This window comes from Porcisia hertigi, chromosome 35 (assembly GCF_017918235.1).
Source record: "Porcisia hertigi strain C119 chromosome 35, whole genome shotgun sequence".
Taxonomy (NCBI): Eukaryota; Euglenozoa; class Kinetoplastea; order Trypanosomatida; family Trypanosomatidae; genus Porcisia; species Porcisia hertigi.
The window spans coordinates 1,305,201-1,323,456 of NC_090594.1; the positions used below are offsets into that span (position 1 = coordinate 1,305,201).

The window sequence follows — 18,256 nt, forward strand, 5'->3', positions numbered from 1 at the left end:
ACGCCTTCTCAGCCATCACGTAACCTCTTTTGATTACAGCTTTTCTCTTCTTAGGATTTATACACCTTCGTCATGTGTGGTCGCTGCGCAAAAAAAAAAAGACACACAGAAGAGGCCCTGGAAAAAAAAATCGTAGCAACCCAAAAAGTCGAAAAGGCGATGGAAAAGAAGTACGCAAAAGAAGAACACTGGGTCGTCTCCGGCGACCTCCTCCTCCTCCTTCCCCTCCTCCCCCACGCTGTATGTCGAGAGCATTGATAAAACGAATGACGCCCCGGAGCAGGAAGAGTCAGAAGCGGCTACACACAGAAAAAGAAGGGGGGGGGTAATGGCGGACAATGCACAAAAAGAAAAAAAGAAGTCCAGTCCATTCTTTTCTGTCCTGTGTGCACCTGCCTAGTGTCAATCGTTTTTCTTTTACGCGGTAGTGGAATCGGTACTGCTCGCTTTTTTGCGACCGCCAGGCGCGTACTCAACTAGGTCGCGCGGCGGATCACCTAGCTCCGAGAACTGGCTCATGAGCTCTAGCAATGGTACGAGACGTGGATCCTCGGCACCAGAGATCGGATCCTGAAGAAAATCACAGATCTCTTGTGCCTTGGCGTATTGGCGACAGTAACGCCCGTAATCCTCCGATGAGAGCTCACTTCGGTGTACTTCCATGTACGGCCCGTAGGAGTCGCGCATCAGCTTTATGGGTTCAATAAACTCCGGGTTCGAAATCGTCGAAACCAGGGCCGATGCCATGTCCTTTGCTGCGGAATCGATCTGTGCAGGGATTGAAGCATCCGGGTCGACTGATGCCGCTGGTGATGCAGGCAAGGACGACGAGGCCGCTGCCAAGTCCGGTCGCGCTCCCTGTGCGACGCTGGACAAATTCTGCAGTACCTCCATGAACCGCTGCGACGCTTCATCAACATCCGCGTCACCGGTGATATCGCTACTGGGCAACTTCCCCTCCTCCGTCATCTGCTTAAGTAAGTTGTTTGCCTTATCGACATCCTCCTCCTCCATTACATGCATCAGCTCCCTTACCCGTAGCAGGTTCGCCTTGTCCTCTTCGCCTAAGTTCTCCTCCCCCTCCAGCGTAGAAACCAACGACATGACGTTTTTCTTGAAGTCACCGAGACAGGCGTCGTCAATGCCCACATCGCCAGCACCGCCAAGCACCGACATGAACATCTTCATCATTTCGGCATCAGCGCCAGTTGTGCCAGAGGTCTCATCCAGAGCCTTTTGCAAGTCGTCCTCCAACTTCGCATCCCGCACCCGAACCTCATCCTCGTGCTTGCGCTCCTGCTCATCGACGATATCCATCGCCTCATCAAGAAGCGCGTCGAGGTCGTCGTCAGACATGCCTCAGTCAAAATCAAACGACCGACAAAAAGGGAAAGTTTGACACTTTAGACGAGAGGGTCTTCAAAAATTCGCCTCAGAATAAATATTGCAGGCGATTGTACTGCTGAGATGATGGCAACCAACGGTTATTTTTGGTTTGTTTGCTACACTCTGGGATGCGTGTAATAGCTACACATACACGCAACAGATTCGCAGGGGCGAGGGAGTAGGACTCGAAAGTGATCACCAACAACTCTTTGTTCTCCTCGGCGCTAGCTGTGTGAACCAGTATTTCACTGGCGTAAAATGATGTGTGCCACTCTCGGTGGAACAATGGCGGCACAAGATGTATATTTGAACCTGTTGTTGTTGACGCTGTTGCTCATATGTTGCAGGTGGGGGAAAGACGGGAAGGGGAGGGAGGGAGGGAGAAGCAGATACCAAAATATAGGCACACACGGGTGTATAAAAGAAAGGACAGCAATCACAGCTCGCAAGAAGCGTGGGTAAGCATCCTACTCTCAGCACACATCAAACATATCTATACATATACACATGCGCATGTAAGATGGAGTCGGCTGCCGGAGAACACACACACACACACTGGTTCCCCCTCACCCCCCCCCTCCACCTCTATTCTCTGCCCTCAGTCTCACTTGACACACACGGGCACGGGCACGGGCACGCACGAGGCGAAGATCATGCATCGGGGGGGGGGGGGGGGCCTGCCTTTACGCGGCCACGCAAAAAAAAACTTTTGATAAGCCCCACTCCCCTCTTCTCAACACTATTAACCGTAGGGTGCCCCCCACATGCAGCGGAAGAGTATTTTGTTGCTGATTGGGGAAGTGAGGCGAGCGTCTCCTCCAATCCGCGCGGCTCCGATTTGATTTGCGCAAGCAAAAGATCAGAGAAGAACATTAACATTCGTCATGGAAGCGACCCCATCGACTCAGGAGCTGCAAAAGCCTAGGCCATTTGTATCGAGAGAGAGGCGGTTGGTAAGAGTTTGTGTGGATGGGTGATAGCAAAAAAAGAAATGTATATATATATATATACACGTGCCACAAACGCAGCTCCGTGGCTACTCTCGAGTCAGCGACGCTGTTTACGCAGAACACGACGAAACTTGATGCGGTGCTCCTTCGCCTCCTCCTTGCGTGCTTCCTTTCGAGCAAACTTGGCGTCGATCTTCTGACGCCTCTTTCCGAGATGCGAGTTCGATACCTCCGCATCCGCTTGACGCGCCTTCGAGTCGTCTCCTTTTGACAAGGGCGAGGACAAACCAAGGGTTGACGAGCCGCTGTTCTGCGCCGACGAAGGAGAGAGAGCCGGCCCGACCGATACAGTGCCAGTGGAACTCCCCTTCTTAGTCATCTTCTTGTGCTTATGAGCATCTCGCGCCGCCGCTTCGATTTCCTTTGTCGTCGCACGGCCAATCACAGCAGCGGTGATGCGTCGTCGGGCCTCCTCGGCGGATTCGTAGCGCTCGGTTTCCCTTCGCTCTGCTGTTTTCTGTGAGAGCGCAACGCTGGCCTGATTAGCCTCTACATTCCTGCGTCGCATGGACTTGCCGTCTGAGGAAACGGACGGCAACGCGGCAAAGAAGTCCTCGACGCCGTCTGCCCACTCCTCTTCGCCTTTGGTTGCCATGCCAGCGATGGAGTCGCTGAGCTTGAACCAAGAAGCAAAGCGCTGGTTCGGAATCTAGACTCCAATAAGACAAGCACAGTAAAGGGCGTCTGACAATGTGCCCTGAACAATGCACTACAGTCAGACTAGCGCGTGTATTGCGTGGCGTGCAGGGAAAAAAAAAGGCGGACAACCACAAAAAAAAAAACATTCAGGAGATCACCCCCTCCCCGCACTCTCCCGCCTCAAACCCAGATGCGGATGCTGACGAACAGTGAGGCGCAGTAAAGTGAAGAGGTGAACTCGAGGAAGGTGGAGAGCAGAAGAGAGGAAGAACGCATTTAGGATGAGAAGTGGAAACGAGGGGGCCCAAAATGGGCGTAGCGCCCGTAACCTTTGAGCCTTGGAAGGGATGCAGCACAAACTTCGTATGTGCAGCTCTCCCATCTGTGGTGTCATTCGCTGGACAGCGCGCAAAGAATACCCCCTCTCCTCCCCCTCCCCCCCCACACACACACAATCGCGAAGAGCTGACAGAGTCTCAAACACCTGTACTGACAGAACAATGCCGCTTCACTTTCGCTGATTTCATGGGAAATGGACTCCTCATCACACACATCACGTCGGCCTCTTGTCCCTTGCGTGACTCCGGAAGGTATTCCGATTGAAGACGGCATGCGTGTTTCCCGAGAGCGGCAACGAGAGTTAAAAGTTCGGGCAGTGTCACCTCGCTGAGATATAACATTGCCATACTCCTGTCTGCCTTGCTCGGTTTTGCTTCTTTGTAGCTCACGGAGGAGGGGGGGGGGGGGGGGGGCACCGCTTACCGTTTTTTTATATCAAAGTGAAAGTAGCCTCAGGAAATAAGAAAAAAACGCGAGAAAAAAGGATTGCGGGAATCACTGCCGTATTCGCCGAGGGGAGGTGACGACTATTGGCAACTGAGAAGATAGGGCCACAATTACTGCTCCAGCGTCTTCGTGGTCAGACCCTTGAAGGTCGCAACCGGCACGTTAGAGATCACGGTGTAGAAGTGCTTGTGCTTGTTGCCCTCCGTCGTCTCCGACTTGCGCTGAATGAGCACGCGCACGCGGCCAGGGACGCCCTTCACTCCCTTGTGCCAGATGTACGTGTTCAGCGACGCATCGATGCGGTTGTCCTTCGTCTTCATCAGACGACCCACAAACGCCTTGATGCGCTTGATCGCCAGCGGAGCGCGCTTCGCGAAGGTCTTCTTCTTCAGCAGCTTAGACAGATGGATCGTCGCCTCCATGCTCACAGCGTCCGGCTTGCGGCCAGTGCGCTTGCGCAGGGACGCGCGGGTCGCACCGCGCACGCGCGAGTTCTTCGCGGTGTTGCCGACGCCATGGAACTTCTTGCGCTTCTCCTCGTCCATCTTCGCAATCACACGCTTCCAGCGTTTGTCATCGCGGTTCTTGCGGCTCTCCACGGCCTTCTTGCGGGCATCGATGATGGCGGTCTTCTTCTCCTTGCCGAGCACCTTACCCTTCATGCCAGCGCGCGTCATGATTGAAGTACAGACAGCTGTTGCTACTAGGTGGAACAAGTCATTTTTCGAGTTTGAGACAGAATCAAGTGTTGGTGTAAGTCGCGAGAGAATCGAGTGAGTGCCAACACGAGTGGTTGAAAGCATTGGTATGCAGGCATTTGAGTAAACAAGCGCAATGCGAGCGCAAACCCAGTTGCAAGCACACGGAGAAAAGAGGGAAATCAGTGGCAACACAGAATAGGGGGGGAAGATGGAGATGAATGACAGGGGGGCATCAAATGAAATCAGGCCGACGGTCATTGGCGGCTTAAACGCATTGGCATGCCAGAAGCGATAGACTCGAAGACGCGTACTGCAAACTTCGATGCTTTCCTCCCAGCCGCAAACCACTAATGCTCACACTGTGAAAAAAAAAAAGCTGCCAAGCGCGGTAAATGCCCTCCACGTGTGTCAGATAAGAGGAAACGTTCCCTCTCACAGGCCTTCGGTTCCGATACAGTCGCGTACCAAAGTACCACGAATCCCTTTCTCGACCCCCCCCCCGAAACTTAGTCGGACGCTGCATTTGCGGCGCATTCCCGCACCGCGTGGTGGAGGTAAAAGGGAAGCCAAGGAAGTGGAGGACATACGCCCAACTCTAGCGCTGGTCTGAGCGCCCACCCACCCTCTCACTCCAGAAGTTGAGCAGACCCCCCCCCCACCCCACAAAAAAAAAATTTTCGTTGTTGTTCTTCCGGAAGAGGAAATAAATAACAGCGCAAGTTGTAGACATGAAGACTCCACGAGGCACTTTCCATATGTGTGCAGGCGTGTGAGCGTGCATCATGCGTGGGGCGCATGAAGTACCGACAAAGTCCCCTCTCGCCACGGTGCACGTCTCCAGAGAGGCATACCCACATGCCATGAAAGAATGACGCCGTAAAGCAGAAGTCTTGACGGGAAGCACTGTAAAGATAGCGTGAGGGGGTGAAAAAGAGAGGGGCGGGAAAGGGGAGTGACCCTCTCCTCCCTGCCCCGCTTCCTCACTCTCTCACACCTTCATTCCCTTGCCCGAAAAAAAAAATCACAAAAGGAAAAAAAAAACGAAACGGGGCTCAGAACGAAACCGAACACACAACTCGCACCAAAAGGCTGAGAAGATAGGGCCACAATTACTGCTCCAGCGTCTTCGTGGTCAGACCCTTGAAGGTCGCAACCGGCACGTTAGAGATCACGGTGTAGAAGTGCTTGTGCTTGTTGCCCTCCGTCGTCTCCGACTTGCGCTGAATGAGCACGCGCACGCGGCCAGGGACGCCCTTCACTCCCTTGTGCCAGATGTACGTGTTCAGCGACGCATCGATGCGGTTGTCCTTCGTCTTCATCAGACGACCCACAAACGCCTTGATGCGCTTGATCGCCAGCGGAGCGCGCTTCGCGAAGGTCTTCTTCTTCAGCAGCTTAGACAGATGGATCGTCGCCTCCATGCTCACAGCGTCCGGCTTGCGGCCAGTGCGCTTGCGCAGGGACGCGCGGGTCGCACCGCGCACGCGCGAGTTCTTCGCGGTGTTGCCGACGCCATGGAACTTCTTGCGCTTCTCCTCGTCCATCTTCGCAATCACACGCTTCCAGCGTTTGTCATCGCGGTTCTTGCGGCTCTCCACGGCCTTCTTGCGGGCATCGATGATGGCGGTCTTCTTCTCCTTGCCGAGCACCTTACCCTTCATGCCAGCGCGCGTCATTGCTACGAGGTTACGTAACGGCCTGATTTCTAAAGGCAGCGTGTGTGTGTGTGTGTGTGTGTGTAAAATGTGTACAAACGTAGATTTTGCGGGCATAAGAGCAGTTGCAGCGTTTTAGAAAAAGAGGTCCGAACACGGGGGAGTAGGAAGAGGAGGGAGTGGTAGTGGGGTTGTCAAATCTTGTTGAGGAGTGGGTGAACATAACGAAGAGAGGCCATGAATAAAATATACGCACTGGCTCGACGGTATTTTTTCTCTGTTTTTTTTCCCCACTTCTCATCCCCTAACAGGTCGATGAGGAACGTGGGAAATCAGCTCGGTAAAAGAGCGTGCATAACCTCACGTCATACAGGTACGCACACGAGCATCTCAGCAGGACCCTGCGGTTCGGGTTAGTCGCCTTGGTCACATGCAAGCCAAATTGGATGTGGAAGGGGGTGAGCCACCAGGAAGGAGAGGGGATATGAGAAGAGGTAGAACACCGGGCAGGGGAGGGGGCATATATCCCAGTAATCTATACCACAGCACTGATCCACACAGACAAGCAATCATGATAAACCAAAGAAAAAAGGGAGAGCGGCAGGTGGTGAACGACCAGCCGAAAAAAAAAGTGAGGATTCGGTATCATGTGGGCTCCTTTCCCAAGCTATGCCCCCACCACCGACACAAACACCCATTTGTCCCTTGGAGTCTGCTGCCTACTGCCAACCCCCAACCCCCCCCCTGCCGCGTCCACGGCGTTTGCGCCTACCCAACCACTACAACAGCTTCCCAGAACTCTCAACGAGCCCTAGCGCCTCAGTGATGTCGTACCGCTCCACCCTACCGTCAAATCCGCCCATCACCAAATACTGGTGCGCGGAGAAGAGCCTGGGGTGTCCGCTCTTTGAAGTAGGACTAGCGGTGGCGTCATCATTGACATCGCTCGGCGATTGCGGTACCACTGGCTCCGCAATCGCCGCACCACTCCAGACACAAGCTGCTGCGGAGACAAAGCCAGGGCCTGGGCGATGCAGCACGTGACGCTTGCGAGTACTGACATACTCTACTACCCCGCCGTCCGACCAAACAATGAGCTCGAGTGGTGATACATGCGTGGTCTGGGGTTGCGAAGGCAGTCCGGCAAGCGTCATGGGATTTGAGGGGTGCGGCATTCCGGCCTTCAACTTTGCCGCTTTTTGCCCTTTTTTCTTCTCCAGTTGCGACAACCATCTCGGGGGTGCCTTCGCCTTGCGGCCCTTTTCGTGAAGCTGAGACACATTGGTATGAAGCGTGGCCACAGAACAGAGATTCCAAACCCATACACCTGGCCTGAAGAGAAGAATTTTTTTGAGCAAGAGCAGAAAAGGTAGCTGTCGAACCGATCCCCAGAGCAGTACCTCCCCTGTTGCATGACCCGAGTAGAGATAAGAGTTCGAGCTGCGGTCCATGGAATTGGGGCTTGCTGCCAGGCATGTGACGCGGCGTGCATCGTACGTCAGCTTACTCGGAGTGGTGAGGGAACCCATCCCATCCCGACCCTGTTGCTGCTCTACAAACGCTTTTTTCGCGTCAGGCGAAAGGGCACCGCAGTGGCTCTCCAGGATACCCAGGGCGTCTGCCGATATCCAGGCCGGCATCTCTCGAATATAGCTGGAGGGGTTCACAGTGGCTGCCACATCTGCCTCCTCCTCGCAAGCATCCTCATCACTTGATGCATTACACCGCCTGCGGTTGTAAAGAAACGTCCCAGAGACACGACCAAGCTGATATACAGGCTCATGCACCGATGTAGGGTCATCGCGTGCGTCGGCTACCACATCCGCCTCGCCGCCGGGGTAAAGCATCGTATCGCGATACAACCATGTGGAGCAGTCCCATGTGCTAAGAGTGCCCTCCTCTTGTCCCAATACAAGCAGTGGCGAGGATAGAGACGCCGAGGGGGCAACGTAGGCCAGAGCCGTAATACGACATCCCTGCTTAAGAACACGCAGCGGGGCGAGCTGTGACGAGGCCATCGTGGCGCGTAACAGGAACACATCACGTAGAGAGACCGCGCAGCAAAGAGAGACACTGTAGTCGACTACCCCAAGAGTCGACTGGCATCGCGGCAGGCCGGCGCTGTTCTTAATTCCCAACGTAGCCCCCTCGCTCGTCGAGCTGGACGGCGTTTCGGGGATGAGTGTTAGAGCGGTAATGGAGGCGCTGCCAAGTCTGGTCGCGCTTTGCATGCGATATGTCATGGGACACCAGACGGACACCACGCCATCCTCGCTGGCGGATAGCACCCAGCGTATGTCGTGGTTACCGACCAACTCAGAGTAGGGGGCACTAGAGTCTTCCCCGCTGGCTGCTGCTCCTGCTGGGCTTGCTGCCCACGCAGGCGGTGGCGACATCGCGAATGATGCCGCCGAGTTGAAAAGCGGAAAGCACCGAACAGCATTCACGCGGCAAGGGTGGCGCATCTTCGCCACCAGACTCTGCGTTCGAATATCCCAGATGCAGACATCTCCATTGCTGCATGCCGCATAGATACGGCCACCGTGTGGGTCAACGTCAACGTCGTCCACAGAATCAGTCGCACCGTCGTACGCACAGCGGAAGGAGTCAAAGGCAGCCGGGATGCAGCTCATCACGGCCACTCTAGCAAATGTATATATATATATAATTATTTATATGTATATATGGGAAAGGATGGAGAGAACGAGCAATGGAGAGGTACTCTTATATACCGTCGCAAGTGGCTAGCATGGAAGCTGACGCTTTTGTTTACGGGGGCGTGCATACGCGTGTGCTCCTCCTTTGCCACAGTCTAAAGTTGTGTTTCTGCAGCGGCGCTGAGGTGATATAAGGGAGAGGGGGAGAAGAGGGATATCACACCGGCGCCTTTCACCGTTGAAATGTTGGCCCGCCCGTCAGCCCCCTCCCCTCCCGTGCCCCATACCTCAAAGCCGTCTGGTGGTGCCCGGCGGCTCCAAACGACGTCCCCTCCTCCCTCTCACCCCCTTTCACGGACAGAGGAGTTTCGACGAGCAGCCTAACGCTCGACCGTCTGAGAGAAAAGCGCCCCGTGGTGGTCACGGTGCAGCCGGAACGGGGGGGTGCGAGGGTATCCAAGACAGAAGAATGACGAAGGCCAACGGTGGTGAAAGGGGGATGGGGGAAGCGGCGCTGTGAAAGCCAGAGACTCGTGTAGAAAGGAGGGGGGGGGGGTGATTCATGCGCAGGGAGAGAATAATTCAAGGCAGCTACGCGAGGCGTGCGAAAATACAGATGAGCAGTCGTAGCACCGAGCGATGTCCTCTATTCAGCGCGACATTGCGTGTACGTGTGTGTGTGTGTGTGTGCAGATGAGAGGCGACGGCGACCAGTGCGCCTCATAGGAAAGAGGGGGGGGCGAGAGGTTCCGCACACTTCCGGATTTTCTTTTTGCAATAGCTGCACGGCTCCCGTGCAAGCATATGTACAGAGAGGATCGATACGCTATCAGCCCTGTTTGCGTGTGACCTCATGAAAATCTTCCCTCTACTGTAACTCTTCGTGTTCGGCGCTGCACGACAGGCGAATGGACAAACAAAACGAGCCGTAAAAAGAGGGTGGAAAAAAAAACACGAAACTTTGAAAAAAAAAAGCACACGTGGGGGCGAGGCGAGGCCACGACGCTGGTGCGCTGGTGAACAATGCAGGGGGGGAGACAGACACAGAGAAATAGAGCGAAAACGAACAACAAAAAAAAAGGAGAAGCCGTGAAGAAGTAAATCAATGCGCATCAGACATACACACAACCACAAACGCACAGAAAGAGGGGGGAGAGGGGAGAACCGAGGAAAAAGCAAGTGAGAGTTAGAAAAAAAGACAATCCTTTTTTCTCCTCTCCCCCGTCAGAGCTGTTGCTCTTTCTGTGACAGCTTTGTGTTCCCCCATCCTCCACCCCCGGGAGGGGTGTGTGTGGGTGTGGGTGTGGGTGTGAAAAACAAGAGCACGAGATATCCAAGCAGCGTGGCGGCAGCCGCAGATACATGAATATGCGCCATCAACACCGGGAAAAAAGTGCGCGTAAGCGGGCGAAAAATACATGGCGCGAGAAACGTGAGAGTGAGAACAGCGTTGATACTGATGAACAGGCGAACTGGGGGACACCAAGAGAAGGGGGGGGCCAACAAAACTCAGCTGTCGTCGTCGTCTTCAGCTCGGCGCAAAAAAAAAAGAGAAGGGGGCGCATAAACTCCAAGAAGAAAAAAAATCGACGACGTCTCCCCCCGAACAAAAAAAATGCAAACCTTTAGTCGGACAAAAGAAGAGCGAATCCTCTCTATTCCACAAGAAGCGCAAACGTCGATGAGAATGAAAAACAAAAAAGAGGAAGAACGAGTGAGTCGGCAACAGATGAAGCTAAACGAGGACACCGCTACATTATCCGGTGGCCCTTGAGCCTTTCAAATCCCTTTACGCAGTTGTTTACTCTCTCCTCTCTCTCTGGGAGCACTGGCTCCCACCGAGGAATCTCTGCACACTATCCTACGCTAAAAGTTTGGCGGTGGCGCCGTTCCGGTTTGAGCAGTGTTCCCTCAATGCGTCGAGGAGTGTGGTGAATGTATATCGATGCGACTGTGGGCGACTACGTCACAAGTGTGTTTTCTCCCCTCTATTCATCATACACCAGCGCGCACACACGTAGTAAAACGGAAACTCTACCGTGAGGAACCGGCATCCGTCCCCCTCACTTTTGTCGTGTCTGTCTGTCTGTCCGCAGCCTTCTTTTCTTTTTCCCCGCGCGCTTGACTGGGTTGACCATGTGATTATTAACGCCACGACCTACAAGGCGTGCGCCGAGGTAGCGTGAGATGCGAAACAAGCAAGGCGGTCCCCTCTACCCTGTGCGTGTCACGTGAAGGACGCTTCACCCTCAAGCCCCAACCCTCTATTATGGGAGAGAGAGAGAGGGAGGGAGGGAGGGAGGGAGGGGGGGGGGGGGCATCCCGTGCCCTTTCCGTTTTGATGCTTGAACACCTTCACGCACACGCACAGGGCTACAGAGAAGTTGGAGCGAATAACGACACTCTGCCGGACATCATCACGCCAACGATCATCATCCCTCTTCCTCTAGTACCTGCCAAGGGATTCGATAAAGCGGCGCACATCATCCAGAGCCCTAGGCGACAGTTCCGAGCACAGCACTTTAACAGCCTGGACCACGCCTTCCTCCGAGGGGCCGGCCGGATAAGATGAAACCAGCTTGTAGTCGTCCATGGGCAAGGCACGTCCGGAGGGGTCGGAATGAGGACGGGGGAGCTCAACACCGCGATGCGCACCCTGGTGAACTGAGGCCGACGAGGCTTTGGCGATGGGTGGATTGCTACCAGCAGAAGAGTCGGAACGGCCGTTGTACACACTGCCAAAACCGCCGCCATTGACACTACTCATTACTTCTTTGTGGGGCGCAGCGTGGCGAACTAACGCGGATGCAGTGGGGCCACTGTAGGTTGCGGACATACCCTGTGCCCGCGCCTGACGCTCCTGAATCGTCGGCGGTGCGATGCCCTCCATGGGCTGCGCATACTTCGACGGGGGGGGCGCAAAACTCAGCAACTGTGGGAATACCTCAAGGGCGTTGTCGCGCTCCTCGTCTGTGATATCGCGGTCATCGAGGCGCTCGAGCGACGGGATGGCCGCGACCACGAAGCGTCGGTAGTTGGGGTCACGACAGATGGGATTTTCAGACAAATTCAGCACTTCTAAAGATGGAAGTCGAGAGAAATGCAGGACTTGGTTGATGTCGCTAATGAGGTTCCTGCGCAAGTAAACCTCCGCCAGTCGGCGACAATTCGACAAGGCGCCGAGGTCGGAAATCTCGTTTAGCGACATGGACAGCACCTCCAAGCTTGCTGCCTGGCGCAGCACGCCGATATCCTGGATCTGCGACGCGCATACGTTCAGCTTCCGAACGCGGCGAATATCATCTACCTTCGACTTCTGAAGCACCAGGTTCACTGTAAGAACACCCGCCATGATTTCCCCCGCCCCCTCGCCCTCCTCACCGAGGTGCTCTTGGAGGTAACAAAAACGAAAAACGGAATCGACAAACAACCAAAAAACAGAGGGGAAACAGGAAATCAACGAAACACGGAAGAAACACACAAAAAAAAGGAAAAAAGGGGGGGCGAGTAGAAGGATCACCAACGTATAGGAAGAGACTTGGACAGACGAAGAAAGAGAAAGGGCGGAAAGCCTGCGCTTGCGCACGTGTGTGTGTGTGTGTGTGTGTGTAAGAATGGGAAAGGGTAGATGGACGTTCTGCAACGATCGGTTGCCTCCAATTGGTTTGCAGTGGATGTTTTCCTCTTTGTTGTTGTAAAGGAATGAAAGAACAAAAAAAAAGAAGCAGGCAATGGCGTAGAGATTAAGTGAGACACGTGATGCGTTTTTTCTTTTTTTTTTTGGGGGGGGGTATATCAGTTTTAACGTACGAGTTTTTCATTGTTGTTTCACGAAGCACAAAAAGTGATGGGAAAGGGGAGGGGGCAGAGGTCAGTGAAGAGGCATGTGAGGACCGCAAAGAAGTACATTCGACAAAAAGACGCGGGATTAGGACCAACCACCACCTGATGAGTTGCCTTGCTGTGTTGCAGAGGAGGAGAGAATAGCCTAGTCCTTCCGATTCAGGGCGTCTGGCAATATGAGATTCACTGCGGCATCAAACGAGATTGGCTCTACAGCGGTACTGATGCGGTCATCTGTGAATCGGAGCCGCTTCGCTGGTCCGAGGAAGTTGCAAGAACAAGACAGCAGTGCAAGAGCTCGCAGAGACCAAAAAGGCAAACATTTTCACTTTGGCAATCTGTAATGCGCCCTCATGTACGTCTATATAAACATGTCTCCTTGAAGCATTAGAGCATTGAATGAGACATGAAGAACCCGATGAGCTGAGGCACACGGAACTGCACCCCTTCAGAAGCGCACAGCAGTAAAAAAAAACCCTACGCTCGCTGGTGATTTTTTTTTGTGAGTGTGCCCGGCATACAGTCAAAGCGGGCAGATGGTCCCCTGCCCCCAACATGTGCACACAAGAGCCCGCGCACAAACGCGCACTCAGCAATGATATGCGAGGATAAAGGGAGGGGAGGGGAAGGGGAGGGGGAATGTTTCGCTCCTTACAATAAAAGAAAACTGAGGTGGGGCACTTCGCCCGGGCACCGTAGACGTGTGCTCCGCTGCAAGTGCTAGTCGCAGCCTAAGCGGGAATCGCGAGATTACCACGAAGACGCTCATTGAATCTACACACAAAAAGAAGCAATACACTCGCGAACACCACGCACCTGCCAAAACATCATCAGGTTCGCATCCTCCGCTCACGATCCCACACGTGTTTCGCAAATTCAATTACGAACAGCGACTGGTGAGGCTTGCTGGGCGCTGGCTGATGATAAGTTTGCACCTCTGCCTCGAAGCCCATTGACTGCAATGCCCCTTGAATAATCCCGCCCATGAAACCGGCGTAGTTCACGTTCCACCTGCCTTCGCTGTCGATGTAATCCGGAGATGGGTGAACGTGGCGGAGCACGATAGGATCGCTGTCGAAGAGAAAGAAACGGTCTGAGTTGCCCTCTCGCTGAATTTCGTTTGCGGCACGGCCAAACCAACGAGTCCATAACTTCTCCTGCAGCAGCTTGAGGACCGCATCGATGGTGAGTGGGCGCCGTTGCAGCTCCACGGGGTCTCGGACCGAGGACAGCATGATAAGACGGGTGCCAACATGCGCGCCGAGAGAAGTCAAGCGGGCTTCCACCTCCTCGACGTTCCTCACCTTTGTGGGGAACGTGTAAGCCCGGACACAAAGCTCCGAAAACAAGAAGCTAAACGCCGAAAAGGCGACCTGAGTGTGCTCGCTAGACGGGAAATCCGCCACGGACCCGCCCTTCTCAGGGACAACCTTGCCTGCGGCAATGGTTCGTGGACGCATTTTTTCCCCCGTCACCAGCGACCGTTACATGTGTCTAGAGAGTTAGTATACCTAGCTGATCTAAACGCTAATTCCTTTGCGCTCTTCAGCGCAGGTGATGAGTAGTGAATGCTGTTGAGCCCCACCTCCGAGCTCAAGGTGCTTTGTCAATTCGGCCGAGAATGCGTTGGGGGGGGGGGGGTGACGTGATGCACACAAATCAGCACAAGTGTGGTTGCACTTGAAAGCTGGTGAAGCACCAATGCTCTTTTTTTTTCAAGGGATGGAGAAAAAAACACAGTCGATGGAGAAGGGGGGGAGAAAAAAAGGGGGGGCCACAAAGTACGAAGTCCACACTCGGGTAAAGACGCTCTGTTTCATGCTATAAAATGAGCTTGTGATGCACCATCATTCCCTCTCTGCACCAGGCCTCTCTGATGCTCTCCCTGCAGACGTGAAAAAAAAACGAGATGAGCAGCAGGCTCCGGATGGCATTACTTTTTGTTGTTTTCCCACCGTTTCTTTCATTTCTTTTTTTTTTTCGCTGGTGATTTTGCACGACCGACAATGACACGCTTCGCTCAGTAGCACTAATCCCATCGAAGAAGAAAGATGGGGGAAAAAAGAAAACGTGGGGAACAAGAGCGGTGAGCACCCAAACAAAACTCACAAACCTTCCCAGACACCTACAAGCGCAGACATACACAAACACACACACACAGCTACAGCAACAGCAACAGCCACACACCCAATGCCATAATTTCCTTCTCCCCGTATAGCGTTCCTGCTGGGCGTGTGCGGGGACGCTCTGATGTTTCACCGGTGAACGAGTGCGAGAGATGAACCTTTAATGGGTACGCCTCTTTTTGTTTTGCAGCGCTGTCCTGTTCGCACCTCAGCTCTCCTGTGAGTCAACGTACATGCGCAGATCCGCACACAACACTTGCGTAACTGATAGGGAAAAAAAAATATTTAAAGATATATGTTAATATATATATATATATATATACAGAAGACCTCCATGGAGAAAAAGCACGAAAGGAAACGTCAAAGCAGGTGCCGCCCTTTTTTATTTTTTATTTGCACCCAGCCATCTTCTTGGTGAAGACAGCGAGACGCACGGCTAAGGAGGCCGGTACCCCTCCAGGGGCGATTTTCCACGTTTATTTTTCTCTTCCGCCCTGTGGCTACCCTTGTCGACAGCACGCCTGCCCGCTCTCTCTCTTCTTTTCGAAGAAGCCAAGGACACACATATAGCATGCACACAGCTATACAAGCTGGAGGAAGCGCTGCACTACAAAAGAAGGGAGGGGGGAAGTGGGACACTACAAAAGTAGACAAAGCATGGCGAAGAAAAAAAGAGGGGAGAGCAGACAGGCGGACTACACGAGCAAAAAAAAGTTTGAACAGTGTGAAAAAAAAAGGGACAATGAGGCAGGCTCCCTTCACACGCACGCACACGTGCACCTAAACGAGGGCCCTCTCTCTCTCTCTCTCTCCACAGCGGCGGTGCTCTCAAAAAGTGACCACCTCGGCTATATGAAAAACAGAAAACACCAAAGACCTGAGCGTACCGACACAGAACCACACACATACATGAAAACGCTACACAGCAGCAGCAGCAGCGGCAACAAAAAAAGCCAGACAAGGGAAAAATGAACTGAGAAACAGAATGGGATAAGTAGAAACGCAACTCAAACATCCATCCCCCTCCCCCGATTTCGCTCGGTTTGAGACGGTTGCACATTTAAAAAATCGACGAGTGAACTACAAAAAGCAAAACTAACGGTAAAGAGAACGTGAGAAAAGAGGGAAAGAACAGAGAAGCATTCTCAAGAGAACATAGGAGGTATGACACCGTACAAGACCAGGAACAAATATACAAAATTAAGTGCCATATCTGCGTCATATCTGTTCTTGTTTCACGTGTGCTCATTTTTTCCATGCGTAACCGTACGTGTGTGTGTGTGTGCTTGTGTGTGTTTGTGCGAAACTCCCAACACGACTCCACTCTGCGACAGGACACACCACCTGATGCGAGGCAGTGGCGGGTGCGCGTTGCCGCGATGGGCGACCCATCCACCAGCACACAGCCCCGGCCTCAAACGCCACCCACCCACGCGCCGCGCATGTCGCCCCACAACCGCCTCCATTGCCCCAGTCGTCGCCTGGTGCACCCCTCAGGATGGTTCCAGCTTCCAACACCTCCGGGCAATGAGGGCCCGCAGCGAGATGCGCCTCAGCCACGCCGTCGCCTTACCCATCACACAAATGGTAGAAGCGTCGTCGCTGACGCAGAGCGATGCGACCCAGCGTCACCGAGTCCCCGGGTACCTCACAGCCGTGGCCATGCATCGCCCCGGCCACCCTACACTGTAGGCACTGCACCGTATGCCCACCAGGAGTGGGCTCGGTAGTGGCATGAGGATCGGGTACTGCTTGGCTCCCCCTCCCCCTCCCTCCCCTACACACACAGAGAGAGCGAGAGAGAGACAAAGCAGGTACAGAACCGTGACCCACCCACCCACCCACCCTGATATGGGCACGCCGCCATCAAAATACTGGACATTTAAATATAAATACATATATATATATACACACACACATGGAGGAACGAAGACGAGAAAACAACGACAGAGAAGTGCGCGCTGAGAGAGGGTCAAGCAACAAAAGTAAAATGCAAAATCGGGAAAATGTTTTTGCAATGGAAAAGGGGAGTGCCAGCGACATCATCGACCAAAAAAAAAAGAGAGTTCCAAAGCAAGCCTGAGGAGCCTCGTAAGAGCCTAAAAGCACACACACACAGAGAACAGAACAGAACCAAAAAAAAAAGGATTACTTGAACGCTCTGCCTTCTCCGTGTTCTTTTATAGTGCTTCGGAATAATGAATCGCTGCCAATCGTGTTGCACTCTGGTGAGCCTTGTGTGATTGTCCATTTCCTGCACGCTCTGACCTTCATGCCGTTCGCCTCTTTCTACAGCACTCCCCATCTCTTTCCCGTTTGATCCTGATGATTGGTGCCAGCAGCGCTAATTGAAACCACGGTAGAGGTGAATATATGCATGGAAGAGGAGATGACCTACACAGATCCACCTGAGGGGGGGGGAAAAAGAAAATGGAAAAGCTAAAAAGTATGCGCATCGAAAATCCGACTTGTGTCGCTGGAGATATCGGTGTCCCTATCGAAAAAAAAACGCACATGTTTGGCCCTGTAAGGTTTTGAGGCAGAACTCCCTATGTGAAGATGCTCTTTCCTCCAACCTCTCCCCCGCCACGTACGAGTTTACCGATGACGCGTTTGTTTTGTTTTGTTTTGGGGGGGGAGGGTACTTTGTATTTGCCCTTCCCTACCCTACTTTGTCTTACATCTATCTGGGCCGTTTCAAAAAGAAAAAATGGAGATCCAGGCTCATACTCCTCACCCACTTACACACTCACGCATGAAGAACAAACAAAGGAAGAGACCACGTGGTAGCGAGCGGGCTCGCGAGAGCAAAACAGTAGGAAAGGAAATCCCCCTCCCTCCCCCCGCCAACAGAACCAAACGGTATAGAAAAAAAAAACTTAAGCGCTGTACTGATATATAAATAACAGAACTACAGTAATCCACAAGGACTGACAAGAACACCAATGTATATATCACGAGAGAAAATTATGTAAAAAGTAAAAGGAGAGAGCTGGGTAAGGAGTTTAATAGATCCTCAGAAATATACTAGCATACGAGCACGGGGCGCTGTCCGTGGCGCGCGTTGTCAGAGTGGTGAGACATGAGTGGAAATCGTGCATAATCAACTTCCTTGGCTATATATATATATAGATATATATGTGTGTGAGCGTGTGGAGGTGTGTGTGTTCATGGGCGGCAGAGGAGATCAAAACCAGATTCGCTTCTCCTCATCCCACGGGTGTGTACCTCACCCCTCACCCCTCTTCCCGCGCTCGTAGAAGAGCAAGGTAAAAAAAAAAGACAAACAAGAGGCAACTCTGGACAACCGCCTTTTTGAACTATTGATGGGAGGGAGGAAGCGAGCGGGGTATCCGTAACATTTGTAAAACGTTCAGGGGAATACTCTCGAATGGGGGGATCACAAACAAAGGAAAATTAGACGATTTTTGGGGGGTCGTAAAAAAAAAAAAA

The 18,256-nt window shown here is 53.1% G+C and overlaps 7 protein-coding genes across 7 annotated transcripts; all 7 read right to left on the bottom strand.

Moving 5' to 3' along the window:
* Positions 1–417: 417 nt before the first annotated feature.
* JKF63_01327 (uncharacterized protein) lies at positions 418–1,356 on the bottom strand (the record flags this gene model as incomplete). Its single annotated transcript, XM_067897374.1, has 1 exon — positions 418–1,356. One exon carries the CDS (start codon positions 1,354–1,356, stop codon positions 418–420), a length of 939 nt encoding a protein of 312 aa, XP_067753531.1.
* Positions 1,357–2,433: 1,077 nt separating this feature from the next.
* JKF63_01328 (uncharacterized protein) lies at positions 2,434–2,991 on the bottom strand (the record flags this gene model as incomplete). The annotated part of the gene is made up of 1 exon (XM_067897375.1): positions 2,434–2,991. One exon carries the CDS (start codon positions 2,989–2,991, stop codon positions 2,434–2,436), a length of 558 nt encoding a protein of 185 aa, XP_067753532.1.
* Positions 2,992–3,931: 940 nt separating this feature from the next.
* Positions 3,932–4,498, bottom strand: JKF63_01329 (uncharacterized protein; the record flags this gene model as incomplete). The annotated part of the gene is made up of 1 exon (XM_067897376.1): positions 3,932–4,498. One exon carries the CDS (start codon positions 4,496–4,498, stop codon positions 3,932–3,934), a length of 567 nt encoding a protein of 188 aa, XP_067753533.1.
* A 1,133-nt stretch (positions 4,499–5,631) lies between these two features.
* JKF63_01330 (uncharacterized protein) lies at positions 5,632–6,198 on the bottom strand (the record flags this gene model as incomplete). The annotated part of the gene is made up of 1 exon (XM_067897377.1): positions 5,632–6,198. One exon carries the CDS (start codon positions 6,196–6,198, stop codon positions 5,632–5,634), a length of 567 nt encoding a protein of 188 aa, XP_067753534.1.
* A 758-nt stretch (positions 6,199–6,956) lies between these two features.
* Positions 6,957–8,810, bottom strand: JKF63_01331 (uncharacterized protein; the record flags this gene model as incomplete). Its single annotated transcript, XM_067897378.1, has 1 exon — positions 6,957–8,810. The coding sequence occupies one exon, from the start codon at positions 8,808–8,810 to the stop codon at positions 6,957–6,959; it is 1,854 nt and encodes a 617-aa protein (XP_067753535.1).
* A 2,470-nt stretch (positions 8,811–11,280) lies between these two features.
* Positions 11,281–12,186, bottom strand: JKF63_01332 (uncharacterized protein; the record flags this gene model as incomplete). Its single annotated transcript, XM_067897379.1, has 1 exon — positions 11,281–12,186. The coding sequence occupies one exon, from the start codon at positions 12,184–12,186 to the stop codon at positions 11,281–11,283; it is 906 nt and encodes a 301-aa protein (XP_067753536.1).
* Positions 12,187–13,507: 1,321 nt separating this feature from the next.
* Positions 13,508–14,137, bottom strand: JKF63_01333 (uncharacterized protein; the record flags this gene model as incomplete). Its single annotated transcript, XM_067897380.1, has 1 exon — positions 13,508–14,137. One exon carries the CDS (start codon positions 14,135–14,137, stop codon positions 13,508–13,510), a length of 630 nt encoding a protein of 209 aa, XP_067753537.1.
* Positions 14,138–18,256: the final 4,119 nt, after the last annotated feature.